At 39.8% G+C, this 14,825-nt stretch overlaps 1 protein-coding gene across 3 annotated transcripts in view; it reads left to right on the top strand.

Annotated features, from left to right (window-relative positions):
• The window catches only part of LOC137047472 (zinc finger protein 814-like), a 108,806-nt gene extending 95,441 nt beyond the window's left edge, over positions 1-13,365 (top strand). For all 3 annotated transcript variants that reach the window (XM_067425160.1, XM_067425149.1, XM_067425171.1), the window contains one exon: positions 10,409-13,365. In XM_067425160.1, coding sequence (XP_067281261.1) covers positions 10,409-12,222 — 1,814 coding nt within the window. In that variant the 3' untranslated portion in view covers positions 12,223-13,365. The remainder of the gene's footprint in view (positions 1-10,408) is intronic.
• The last annotated feature ends 1,460 nt before the right edge of the window (positions 13,366-14,825 follow it).

A 14,825-nucleotide genomic window follows, 5' to 3' on the forward strand; every position in this document is an offset into this window, starting at 1 on the left:
CGTGCGTGAGGAAAAATGAAGCGAGCATGCCCGAGTTCTCTTTGGGACCATTTTACAGCTGGAGTTACTCATCATGCCTGCAAGTTTGCATGTGCATTCGCAGCCTTTTGTTTTGTGCAAATGTAAGTTGTAATATTGTATTTATATGGTGCAGGCCTATCTATAGCTGATTTATCTCATAAAGGATGCATTTGGTTAATAATTACTGTTAGAGGCGAGCGGTAGTAAAAGCGTGGCGGTGATCAGCTCCAACAGCGATGCACAACTAATAATGACTATGATTGGGACTGTTATATTACACAACATTAATGTAAACACTATTGTAAAAAAACATTGTGATTGTTCAGTATTTGGGTTTATTTGCCGTGTGTTTCATTGCGTTGATCCAGGAAGAGCGCGCGCACAACATGACTCACGGTCACGCACTCTGACTCGTGCATGAAACTTCAAGTTCACCCTGCATTTGCATTAGATTGTGCTGAAGTAATTTGTAATATTACATTTATATATATATATATATATATATATATATATATTTGTATATATGTGATCAATCATATAGAATGCGTTTCTTTTAGCGAAATAAAAAAAACGCTTCAGTCAGTGATAGCTACCGGTGTTCATTCAGTGCTTCAGCTTTAGCGCATACAGAGCAATGCATAATAGGCTAACTATGATTGAGACTGTCATATTACATAACATAAATGAGAACACTGTTTTAATAAGTGGTTGTAAATTCATTGGGTTTAGGTGCCGTGTTCAGAGCGTTGTTCCAGGAAGAGCGCGTGCCACGCGTCTCCCATTCTGAATATAAATATAAGCAACTCAATTCAAGTTCACTTGTGCATTTTGTGCAGATATAATTTGTTATATATTGTTAACCTTGTATAAATCTGATTAATCTCAGAAAAAAAGATTGTTCTACTTGATACTTGAACTATAATACCATTTTTATCTATCCTTCATGTATCCTAGCTTAGACATCAGTGGACCTTGCAGCATATAGGCTATCTAACTAAGGAAAAGGCATATGTAGCATTACACAAGTACTACGACTAAGAGTTTAATTTTAATCTTGTTTAATGTAACTGAGTTTAATGAGTCTTGTTACCTAGATTTAAATTTCTCATAAGGTTAATTGAATTGGTCTAAATAGATAAAAATTATCATGACCATTTTTGTCTAAAGATTATATATAAAAAGTTACCTAAATGAATGTTGGTAACGGCAGTTTGACTAAAAGTAATGACTAAAATTTTACAAAAATGCAATGACTTTTCGTCGACTAAAACTATGAAAGACAAAATTACTAAGATGTGACTAAGACTAATAAGCATTTTTATCTAAAGACTAAGACTTAATCAAAAATGGCTGCCAAAATTAACACTGGCGCGTGCCAAGTGTGCACAGCTCAGACCAGCTCAGTCATTGTCATTGTAAATTCCCACCCTGCTGTGTAAACTTTGTTCAATCCATGCGAGTGCTGCCGTATGTTCGAATATGAGCAGTCATTTTCACAGTCATCAGCCGGGTATATTCGCCAGTAGACGCGAATGAGATCTGTCTCTGTGCATCATCCGACAGCGCGCACTCGTCTCACCGCGCTCAAATATTGAGTTCTCGTTCAAGTCTTGCGCTTAAACGGACCAACTCACACTGCTGTCTGTTTAATGTCAAACAAAAGATTAAAAAACGGCTGTGTGATGTCATGATTGACAGCTGAGATCGACGTCTTCTCTGAGTGAAGTTGTCACTGAGGCACTAACAGACTTTTTCCGGGATTTTGGGGAGCAGATTATTTAATTTAATTTCTGTTTATATTTTACACCAACATAATTCATTGTTCTGCATCTGTGAGAGTATGGGTGTGCTTTTGATATCGCCATTGTACTTCCTGCTCTGCGCAACTCCGGTCCCGGACTTTTTTATATTTACTGTTGCAATAAAATCCAAAAGTGAAGAATTGATGTTATTTATTACTTGATTGTTCAAGCTACCTCACAGAAGTGCTCTGTTTGTTAGAGTTGTTGAGTGTTAAAATAAGGTGAATAAAATAAAAAATAAGGAACATCCTGGTTCGTTTTTTCGCTCTTCTTTATTCTTTTTTTTATGTATTATAGAAGTATCGGATCGGGACTCGGTATCGGCAGATACTCAAAATCAAATGACTCGGACTCGAGGGCAAAAAAACCTGATCGGGACATCCCTACTTTATACAATAGACTGCGTTAAAGAAAACAGCTTTACAGTATTAAAAATAAAACAAACAGTCATTCAGTCATGGAATGGACTATGCACTTTCTGTTGCTAAATAGTTTACAAATGAAAAACTTCTATACTGTGAACCTTTAAAACATGTACACAAAGAATCCTGCAGTCACTTTACTATTTCCCTTTACTTAGATTGCACAAAATAGTGATTAGTGATATAAATGATACTGTATTCATTAAATAACAGTTACTTGTCATGGTTTATGCCTATGGTTGTGTTCTTTATTCTTTTAAATTAATCTTTCTAAAAAAAATGTTTTTAAAAATCTTACAATATCGCATTTTTGCCAATACACAGCTCTAGTTTTAACCAGGCTAGAGTTTAGGAGCTAAATAGGAAAATGATCGACCGCCTGCAGTTGATTTAGATATTCTAGGTATTATCAACTGGCCAGAGTTTTGAGACCGCAATAGACGTGATGGAGTATCATGTGTTAAGAGCTCGCTTAAGTACCGGAGCTAAACCATTTAGTGCTTTGTGAGTAATAAGCAAGATTTTAAAATGTATGCGATGTTTAATAGGGAGCCAGTGCAGTATTGACAGAACTGGACTAATATGATCATACTTCCTGGTTCTAGTAAGAACTCTAGCTGCTGCGTTTTGGACTAGCTGGAGTTTGTTTATTAAGCGAGCTGGGCAACCACCCAGTAGAGCATTACAATAATCTAGCCTTGAGCTCATGAACGCATGTACTAACTGTTCAGCATTTTGCATTGAAAGCATGTGCCGTAATTTAGATATATTTTTAAGGTGGTAGAATGCAGTTTTACAGATGCTAAAAACGTGGCTTTCAAATGAAAGATTGGTATCAAAGAGCACACCCAGGTTCCTCACTGACGACGAGGGCTTGACAGAGCAGTCATCAAGTGTTAGACAGTATTCTCGGTTACTACTTGTGGTAGCTATACAGGGTGAAAAGCAACGGTCCTAACACTGAGCCTTGCGGTACCCCATACTGAACTTGTGATCGGTGTGACATCTCTTCATTTACTGCTACAAACTGATAACGGTCAGATAAGTATGATTTAAACCATGCCAATGCAGTTCCACTAATGCCAACATAATTTGCGAGTCTATTCAGAAGAATATTGTGATCGATAGTATCGAATGCAGCGCTAAGATCGAGTAACACTAATAGAGAGATACAACCACGATCAGATGATAAGAGTAAATCATTTGTAACTCTAATTAGAGCAGTCTCAGTACTATGATACGGTCTAAATCCTGACTGGAAATCCTCACATATACCATTTCTTTCTAAAAAAGAACATAATTGTGAAGACACTGCCTTTTCTAGTATTTTTGATAGAAACGGTAGATTCGAGATTGTCCTGTAATTGTCTAATTCTTTAGGATCAAGTTGCGTTTTTTTAATAAGTGGTTTAATTATAGCCAACTTAAATGTTTTCGGTACATAATGTCAAGGATGAATTAATAATAATAAGCAGAGGATCTATGACCTCTGGAAGCATCTCTTTTAGTAGTATCATCAACTTTTCGATAATATTCAAATGATATGACCAGCACCTGTATAATCTTTTCTCATTGTTATGGGGATTATGTGTGTAATCTGGAGGAAAGTTAGCGTAGGAAGTGCCTAAAACTTTCAAGTAAACCACAGAGTCCTGCAAGTGGGAGAGCGAACCACTAGAATTGAATGAAATGAGTGGAAATACTGACCTCAGAGATCATGGCTGAGCAGAGCTGAGTATGTGCCGTTTGATCGGTTCATTTCTGTGTTTACCGAAACTAAGAAGTTGGAGATCAGTTTAGGGCTGTCCTCGACTAAGGATTTAGACAATCGAATCAGAATTGTCGAATCTCTCTATGATCGACTGATAGTCGAATCATCTGTGTGTGTGAATGGGTTGGGAGGGGCACGACACTGTCAGCAGAAGGGTAAAACTATTTTTATTTTCCTTTACACACTGCACACAGCAACAACTTTTTATAAAGCGACCAAAACTGCCTGCCAACGGACAGACGAACTGACAATGGCTTTCTTATTTAGGTTTAAATAGCCTGAAAGGTAATGTGGTGGATAAACATTAATAAACCGTTTTCTCATAACATGTTAAAGCCGCGATTGAAATACAGAACATCACACAAATATATAAAAGAACATTTTGATAAATAAACCTAAAAAAGTACCTGCCTAGCGAGGAAAAGAACACTTTGAGTGCGTTTACATGCACGTTCTGAAGCCGATTGTGCCTAAAGCGGTTGAAGACGTACGCGAAGCTCAGCCCCGCTCGCCTCAGGATCTCACACCGCCACCTGACGCGCACTTTATATACACGCAAGCTCAATTTTGAATTGACTGACAGATGAAAGCGCTCTGTGGTGCAGCAGGATTTTAAACAACTTCCCGAGTGGCAGTGGACAGGCGCTGAATGCTGCCACCGGTGTGTGTGTACACTTATTGAACGTGTTCTAATTTTACAGGGGCGGTGCGAAGCTCAGCGCCCTTAAAGGGGTCGCACACGGATGCTCAGCGCTGCGACACGTCTTTAAAATATTGAGCTCCCCCATATTGCCAAAATGGTATGATCCTCATTTCATAACACCCGCGAAGATTCGACTGTGAGATCGGTGGTCGAATCAGGCTCCGCATATCGATGCACCGATTCTTCGACTATTCGGGGTCACCTCTAGATCAATTGAAGGAATTTTTTTTTTAATATAAAAAATAAGTAGTTATTTAAGTTAATATTTTTTAAAATTTATTTAATATTAACGGATGGAAGCAACTGCTGTGGTAATCAGATGTCCCATACAAAATGGAAATGATGCTTGTTTTGCTGTATTTTAGCTGCAGGTACAGATCCTCTCAGACAGCTCTCTGTTACAATCACGCAAATGAGTGCAAAGCAGTCTGGGTGGCCAATAGCTCCAATCATCTGAGTGGCCAATAGAGATTGATTTTTACATAGTGAAAGAAATATTTTTTATGAGCACTTAGCTTATATATTTAACACTTCAGTACAAATAAAGTAACAAAAATACAAAACTGATTCCAAAAAGGTTGGGACACTGTACAACTTGTGAATAAAAGCAGAATGCAATGATGTGAGTTTCAAATTTCAATATTTATTCAGAATACAACATAAATGACACCAAATGTTTAAGGGAAAAATAGGTTGATTTTAAATTTAATGGCATCAACACATCCCAAAAAAGTTGGGACAAGGCCATGTATACCACTGTGTTTACTCTTCTTTTTATAACACTCTGCAAACGTCTGAGGACTGAGGAGACAAGTTGCTCAAGTTTAGGAATAGGAATGTTGTCCCATTCTTGTCTAATACAGGCTTCTAGTTGCTCAACTGTCTTAGGTCTTCTTTGTCGCATCTTCCTCTTTATGATGCACCAAATGTTTTCTATGAGTGAAAGATCTTGACTGCAGGCTGGCCATTTCAGTACCCGGATCCTTCTTCTATGCAGCCATGATGTTTGAATTGATGCAGTATGTGGTCTGGCATTGTCATGTTGTCAAAAGCAAGGTCTTCCCTCAAAGAGACAACGTCTGGATGGGAGCATATGTTGTTCTAGAACTTCGATATACCTTTCAACATTGATGGTGCCTAAGCTGCCCATGCTACACGCACTCATGAACCCCATACCATCAGAGATGCAGGCTTCTGAACTGACTGCTGATAACAACTTGGGTTGGCCTTGTCCTCTTTAGTCCGGATGACATGGCATCCCAGTTTTCCAAAAATGAACTTCAAATTTTGATTTGTCTGACCACAAAACAATTTTCCACTTTGCCACAGTCCATTTTAAATGAGCCTTGGCCCAGAGAAAACGCCTGCACTTCTGGGCCATGCTTAGACATGGCTTCTTTTTTGACTTCGGTCCAATGGCACGTGAATGGCACGGTGGATTGTGCTCACCGGCAATGTTTTTTGCAAGTATTCCTGAGACCATGTTGTGATTTCCATTACAGTAGCATTCCTGTATGTCAGTGGTTCCCAAACCTGTCCTGGCCCTAGCACTGCACATTTTGCATGTTTCCCTCATCAGACACATCTGATCCAACTCATCAGCTCATTAGTAGAGATGGCAGGACCTGAAGTGGGTGTATCTGATGAGGGAGGCATACAAAATGTGCAGTGCTGGGGGTCTTCTAGGACAGGATTGGGAACCACTGCTGTATGTGATTCAGTGCCTTCTAAGCACCCAAAGGCATTCAGTATGGTTTTCCGGCCTTGACCCTTACGCGCAGATATTGTTCCAGATTCTCTGAATCTTTGGATTATATTATTGACTGTAGATGATGATAGCTTCAAACTCTTTGCAGTTTTTCTCTGAGACACTCCTTTCTGATACTGCTCCACTATTTTTCGCTGCAGCATTGGGGGAATTGGTGATCCTCTGCCCATCTTGACTTCTGAGAGACACTGCCACTCTGAGAGGCTCTTTTTATACCCAATCATGTTGCCAATTGACCTAATAAGTTGCAAATAGGTCCTCCAGTTGTTCCTTATATGTACATTTAACTTTTCCTGCCTCTTATTGCTACCTGTCCTAACTTTTTTGGAATGTGTAGCTCTCATGGAGCTAATATTTTGCATGACATTTCAAAATGTCTCACTTTCAACATTTGATATGTTAACTATAATCTATTGTGAATAAAATATAAGTTTGGGATTTGCAAATTATTGCATTTCCTTTTTATTCACAATTAGTACAGTCTCATCTTTTTTGGAATCGGGTTTGTAGCTATTTTAATGTAATGTACAAAAGGCATTCGACAGAAAGGTCTCAGAGATACTAAAGACTGTTGAAATATTACCGATTGCATCTGGATATAGTAGCTGTAGCAGTGCTGCTCACGTCATCTAACTGCTGCTAGAGTCTAATGATTTATTATATAACAATAAACATGAACTATAACGCGCTTCATAAAATATCATTCCTATTAATATTCCTGAGTAGCCTGACCTGGTCATACTCAATTCTAGTCAGAATATGATTCTGATACTGCTCCATTGAGATGTGAATATTGGGGCGTGTTTGAAACGAACCTGGAAAGACCTCAACTGGATAGACCTACAACTAATCAGAGCAACAGAGTAATATATGTATGTTGATCGGCACATAGTGGGAGGTTCGGATCATTTTGCGAACTCAGATCTTTGAGTCTCCTTCAGCAAAATGAAATAATTTTTCAAGTAATTTCGATCATTTTAGCAGAATATAATTAAATTGTCACAAGTAGGGCTGGGACAAAGCATCAACGTTATCGATGACGTTGACGCAAAAAATACATTGACGCAAAATATGCGCGTCGATTCCTCCGACCCAAAACAAAGATGGCGTCGCCGGAGAGTAGTAGCAACTATAGATATACATAATAAAGTATATTATGTAATTTATATATAAGTATATTATTTATTATGAATATCTATGGTAGCTACACGAGTGGCTTCTCAGACTTTCAGAAGTGCAAGGCTTGCGGGTTGGCATACGGAGCAACTAGCGCTCTTAACACAGGCGCGCATGCACGCATTTCGTTGTCACGGCTACATAAACAAATTTCTGCACACAGGAAGACAGATATTTTGGTAATATTTTATGTATTTTAATCACAAAAACAAACGTTTGCATCAAGTAAAAGCATCGGGCACATTGGCTACCTACATAATAAGCTGTTTTAAATGTAAAATGTTCAATGTCTTATCGCGCTGATGTGACCGAGGGTATCCATCCTCTGAGGGTGTGTTCACACTTGTAGTTCGGTTAGTTTGGTCCGGACCGAAAAACAAAAACAAAACAGTCCTGGTCCGCTTAGCGTTCACACTGGCATTTTTAACAGCGAACCTAGAGTTACCGAACTAAAGGCACAGGGAGACGCTCACAACCTGATTGGTCGGCTTATATGACGTAGGAGCTGCTTACCGAACTTTCAAAACAATGCTGTGTGCTGATAAAACGCGGTCATTTTATGCGTGTACATATGGCATTATTTTTACCAGCTGAGAACTCATGAATTACCGGACAATCTACGTTCCTACTCTCACCTATGGTCATGAGCTGTGGGTCATGACCGAAAGGACAAGATCCCGGATACAGGCGGCTGAAATGAGCTTTCTCCGCAGGGTGGCTGGGCGCTCCCTTAGAGATAGGGTGAGAAGCTCGGTCACTCGGGAGGAGCTCAGAGTAGAGCCGTTGCTCCTTCACATCGAGAGGAGCCAGCTGAGGTGGCTCGGGCATCTATTTCGGATGCCTCCTAGACGCCTTCCCAGGGAGGTGTTCCGGGCACATCCCACCGGGAGGAGGCCCCGGGGAAGACCCAGGACACGCTGGAGGGATTATGTCTCCTGGCTGGCCTGGGAACGCCTCGGGGTTCCCCCGGAGGAGCTGGAGGAAGTGGCCAGAGAGAAGGAAGTCTGGGCGTCTCTGCTTAGACTGTTGCCCCCGCGACCCGGCCCCGGATAAGCGGAAGATGATGGATGGATGGATGGAGAACTCATGAAGAGCTCATAAAATGTTCAAAACATTCAAAACAGCAGCAGGATTTACTTGGTTGTGCAGAAAAGAGACGGGCGTCTCTCATGCAAAAGAGACGGCCGTTCTGTCGTCTGTACCTGCTAATAATGGGCAACACGGGTCCTTTGATGAGAATAACCAAGTTTGCTTTTTGTGCATTTTTTCTAGCATTTTCGAAACATGCTCGTTGGACCAAATATTGATGAGGCACTTCCTCGTTGCTCTACGTTTGCCCTCTAACGTTAAAGTTATTCATTTTGGATACACCGATCTTTCCCCGTCGTCAAATTAGCTGACTGCGTCGCATCTTGTGACATTACGTCCTGTTTTTGGTCCATTAACATGTCTTTGCTCCGTGTTGCGTTCATATATCAATCGTACCGCACCAGAGTTCGTTTGGAAGCGGACCGAGACCCGCGCACCAGGGTTCGGATGGCAGTGTTCACATATGTTCAAATGAATCGCACTAAACAAGCAATCGCACCAGGGTTCGTTTTAATTGAACCAAGCATGACAAGTGTGAACACACCTTAAGTGAGCACAGTTTCATCCCAGGACTATTCCGGGTTTAAACAGAATATTGGCGCCCGTAATGCACTCTACATGTAACTGTTTTCACTGTCATCCCGTGACTGCGCATGGCGTTTCTGTTGCGTGTCAGCCACGGGGAGGCTGCGTGCCGTTTTCTCTGCCTTTGCACACCAGAAGCTTGTCTGACGCGGCACTGCTGCTGCTATTGATGCAGAGGGAAGCCCTATAATTTATGTTCTAAACTAACTTGAGTATATAAAATCTCATTTCACATGCACATCACAATAATAACAATGCTTGTGCAAACGCTGTTGAGTTCCACGTCTTTATTAAAATCAACACATTAATGATTTATCTCTCATCAACACACAATTTTTGGAATGTTACTTTTTTCAAAACTACACTTTGCCCACTGACCCGCGGAAATAACCACAATCCACGCATACTCAGTCCTTACACGAATATTGTCTTTCTCCAACATGACTGTGTAGTTAAATGGATTAAACAAAGCTTTTGCCTCAATGTTTTTTTTTTTTGCATTCAAGTTACTCAAGGAATTGTTTCAGCCCTAATCTCCTCAGAATTAGCCTTTGAATAGAGCACACAAGCTCACTGAATGTGGTCCATAAGCAGATGATGCAGCAACACAAACAACTGACATCTCTATCTTTTTAAACAGAATACATTAACTGGGAATATTTGAGTTTAATTTGATTTACATTATTTAAAACCTGACATTTCATCATTTCTTTAGACTCATGTCTCATGTTTGTGTGACAAGTATTCACTGAGTTGCAGTTAATTTTCTGAAGAGTATTAGAAGGGACTTTATTGAGAGAGAGGCGGCAGATCATGTCTGTTTTCTTTGTTTTGCAAATAGCACAACATTTAGTTTTTATTGTGAGTGCGCAAAAAATAGAAGTAGAAATTTAACAGATTATAATGATGTATAAAACTTGCCTGAAATCAATAGAGTATTTTGAGTCTATTTCACACTGATGTGAAAAAAGCGAGTTCTTTAGTCCTCTAGGGGTTAATGCTTTACATGTATAAATGTTTGATGCCTGTTGTGTTGTGCTATAAGTTTAACTTTGGTCTTTTTTGCCTTAGACTTGATGCCGTTGAAAGAGGAGTGTGAAATACTAAAGGAAATGGAAGAAAAAGATCACTATGAGGATTATCATGATTTCATAACCGAAGAAAAATATTTTAGTTGCTCACAGACTAAAAAAAAGAAAGCAACTAAGAGTTATTTCACCCACTTTCAGGGTAGAAAGAGTTGCAATCGACAAGGAAGTTTTACAGACCACATGAGAGTTCACTCTGGAGAGAAACCCTACACCTGCCCTCATTGTGAAAAGAGTTTCAAAAAGAAAGGACACTTTCAAGACCACTTAAGGATTCACACTGGAGAGAAGCCGTTCACCTGCCAACATTGTGGGAAGAGTTTCAACCGAAAAGGAACCCTTAACAGACACATGATAATTCACATTGAAGATAAGCTTTTCACATGCCCTCAGTGTGGAAAGAGTTTCAATAAAAAAATAAATCTTAGCAAGCACATGATAATTCACACTGGAGAGAAGCCGTTCACCTGCCCACAGTGTGGAAAGAGTTTCAACCAAAAAGGAAGTATAGATCGTCACATGAGAGTTCACACTGGAGAGAAGCCGTTCACCTGCCCACAGTGTGGAAAGAGTTTCAAGTATAAAGGAAGTATAGATCGTCACATGAGAGTTCACACTGGAGAGAAGCCTTACTCCTGCCCACAGTGTGGAAAGAGTTTTAACCAAAAGGGAAATCTTGCTCATCACATGAGAATTCACATTGGAGAGAAGCCGTTCACATGCCAACATTGTGGAAAGAGTTTCAATGATAAAATAAATCTTAGCAATCACATGAGAGTTCACACTGGAGAGAAGCCATTCACATGCCCTCAGTGTGGAAAGGGTTTTAACCATAAAGGAACCCTTAACAATCACATGAGAGTTCACACTGGAGAGAAGCCATTCACATGCCCTCAGTGTGGAAAGGGTTTTAACCAAAAGGGAAATCTTGCTCATCACATGAGAATTCACATTGGAGAGAAGCCGTTCACCTGCCCTCAGTGTGGAAAGAGTTTCAACCAAAAAGGAACCCTTCACAAGCACATGAGAATTCACACTGGAGAGAAGCCATTCACATGCCCTCAGTGTGGAAAGGGTTTTAACCAAAAAGGAACCCTTATCAAGCACATGAGAATTCACACTGGAGAGAAGCCATTCACATGCCCTCAGTGTGGAAAGAGTTTCAGTTATAAAATAAATCTTAAAAGACACATGAGAGTTCACACAAGAGAGAAGCTCATCACATGCCCTCAGTGTGGAAAGGGTTTCAGTAATAAAACAATTCTAAGCGTACACATGAGAGTTCACACTGGAGAGAAGCCGTACACCTGCCAAGTGTGTGGAAAAGGTTTAAGCCAAAAAAGAAATCTTGAACATTACATGAACATTCACACTGGCGAGAGCTCCTACACCTGCAAACAGTGTGGAAAGGGTTTTGAACAACATGGAAACCTTATAGTCCACAAGAGAGTTTACTCTGGAGAGAAACCCTACACCTGTCCACAATGTGAAAAGAGTTTCAATCAAATAGGACACTTTCAAGACCACTTAAGGATTCACACTGGAGAGAAGCCGTTCACCTGCCAACAGTGTGGAAAAAGTTTCAGCAGAAAAGAAAGCCTTAACGGACACATGAGAGTTCACACTGGAGAGAAGCCTTACGTGTGCCCTCAGTGTGGAAAAGATTTTAACCGTAAAGGAAATCTTGATTCCCACATGAGAACTCACACTGGAGAGAAGCCGTTCATTTGTGATCTCTGTGGAGAGAGTTTCAGAAATAGAGTCCCCTATAAGCGCCACATGAGGAGTCACTTATGAGAGAATGGTTTTAAATGTCATCAGCTTGGAGTTTCGGACAGAAAAACCTTAAGGCAAAAGTACAAAAACTGCAGTCAAACACAGCATTGCAAAGCATACTTCTTTTGAACTCGTATGCGTACATAGGCATTCAAAACAGTTTTGAGCAATCTCTCGCCATGTACATATATTTACATATCTTTGTAAATATATTTGTATTCTTTCATGCTAGAATTGTATGAATTAGGGACTTTCTAGCCTCTTGGCTCAATCTCATCTGTGTTGCCCTTAGGGATGAAATGATTACCGGTTTCACGATAAAATGTACTGAAGGTTAGTAACATTGTTTAAAATTTAATTATCATTAAAACTGTGGCAAAGTGGAAAACTGTTCTGTGGTCAGACGAATCAAAATTTGAAGTTCGTTTTGGAAAACTGGGATGCCATGTCACCTGTCATTCGGACTGAAGAGGACAAGGACAACCCAAGTTTTTATCAGCACTCATCTCTTTCAGTGAAGACCTTGCATTTTCGAATATGACAATGCCACACCACATACTGCATCAATTACAACATCATGGTTGCTTGGAAGAAGGATCCGGGTACTGAAATGGCCAGCCTGCAGTCCAGGGGTCTCATTTATAAAACTTTGCTAAGATTTCATCCTAAAAGTGTATGTACGTACAAAAGCTAGATTTGTCTGATTTATAAAGCCATGCGTACGCCAGAACCTGCGCTAAAATCCCTTTATAAATCACAGCAAGCACCAGATTGTCCGTACGTGCTTCTCCACCCTGTCTCCTCCCCAAAATCATCATATATGGGGCTTACAACGCCTAGTTTTACTAAGCATGACCTCATCTGCATATCATTTGCATGCATATTCCCATCCACATGACACCATGTTTAACACTGTCAAAGGTAGAAGAAATTGAAAAATATTAGACACAGACTATAAATGCCATTTGTGCCTTACACATTACATTGCTGAAAATCATTCAATATCCTTTTTATGTTGTAGAATATATATATCAAGATATCAATAAAAACGAAATTGTATAAAATATTTCTCAGGTATTTTTTTTTTAAATAAAGTGTTATTTTTATTAAAAAATATTTCGTTAATTTGAAACGCTTCAAATCAAATACAATTCATGCAGTTTTGCTTATAATGTCCCTGAATGAAAACTCGTTCTCTTCTTATTCTGCCATTGGCGTAATCCTCCAACAGTGCCAGCGGTGCCATCCTGAAGCATTACATACCCGGGTCACCGGAGGATTTATGTTTCTAACAAATAGACTGATCGTTAACACCGTGACAAAATCACAGAATTAATTTGTAGGTGAAAATTTAAGACGAAATTTTTATAGAGAACACATGCTTCTTCATGACGGTTTTGTAATGAACACCGTAATAGTTAGGACCGATGAGCTTCATGACTGTATTTGACGACTTTGACATTTTATAATATATGTAGCCTACATTAAGGTAAATATTTAGTTTTTACACTGTTCTGCAGTTCTGTAATAAAAAGGTATTTCATGCTATTCTGTATCACATGTATTCACGCCATCTCCTCCTGCGCTCCTGTTGTGGACAGTGACTGTAAGGCAGCGCTGATTATTATATTTTTTTATATACATTTGAATTCCGTTTGGATTTTACTAGATAGCCTAAAACAATCGGCAAAAATAACACTTGGATTTAATCTTCATGATAATGTGGTTATAACATATGAAATGGAGTAAAAATTAAATGACATTAATTCTTATAATCGTTCTTCTCACATTTATTTTCAACAATTCTAACTTCAAATCACGACCTCACCATTTGTGTCATCAGTTCCCTTTGTCTCCAGAATGTGCGTACGCACTGCTCAAAGTTTGCTTAAAGGTGCGCGCATTCTCCCGTCAAATGAGACACAAGATTTTTCAACCATAGAAAACATTTGGCGCATCATAAAGAGGAAGATACGACAAAGAAGACCTAAGAAAGTTGAGCAACTAGATGCCTGTATTAGAAAAAAATGGGACAACATTCATATTCCTAAACTTGAGTAACTTGTCTCCTCAGTCCCCAGACTTGGGTTTTCATGAGCTGTATGCCAAAATCATCAGTATTAAAACAATAAAAGACCTGAAATATGGGGGGATCACGTGATGCTTGCAACTAGATAGACGCACTTTTTTCGCCTCCCCACTGGGTTGACGTAAAATAACTATTTTAAGTAATAATCTCGCCTTGTGACTTACTGCAACAGCTGCAATAGGTGTCAAAATGTCCCTGGATAACTTTTTTGCACTGCCCGCATCGAATAAGAAGAGAGACGGACGAAAGAAAACGGCTAGCAAGGTTAGCGCTAATAGCATTGCTAACGTGACGGTCACTGCTGCTAGCCAAGCTGACAATGAACACGAAGAGGCCGAGCATGAGACGGTGCAGGCGGCTACAGAATGTGAAGCGGACCACGAGGATGTCAACCCCCAAAGAGATGACATATTGGTTGAGAGAGTGACCACCAACATCGCTGAGATGCTGGACGTTAAACTTGCTGCTGTTGTTAAACCAGTTACGGAACTGTCTGAGAAGTTAGACGGCATTTTGGAAAGAGTGACGGCTATAG

This window comes from Pseudorasbora parva, chromosome 2 (genome assembly GCF_024679245.1).
Source record: "Pseudorasbora parva isolate DD20220531a chromosome 2, ASM2467924v1, whole genome shotgun sequence".
Classification (NCBI taxonomy): domain Eukaryota; kingdom Metazoa; phylum Chordata; class Actinopteri; order Cypriniformes; family Gobionidae; genus Pseudorasbora; species Pseudorasbora parva.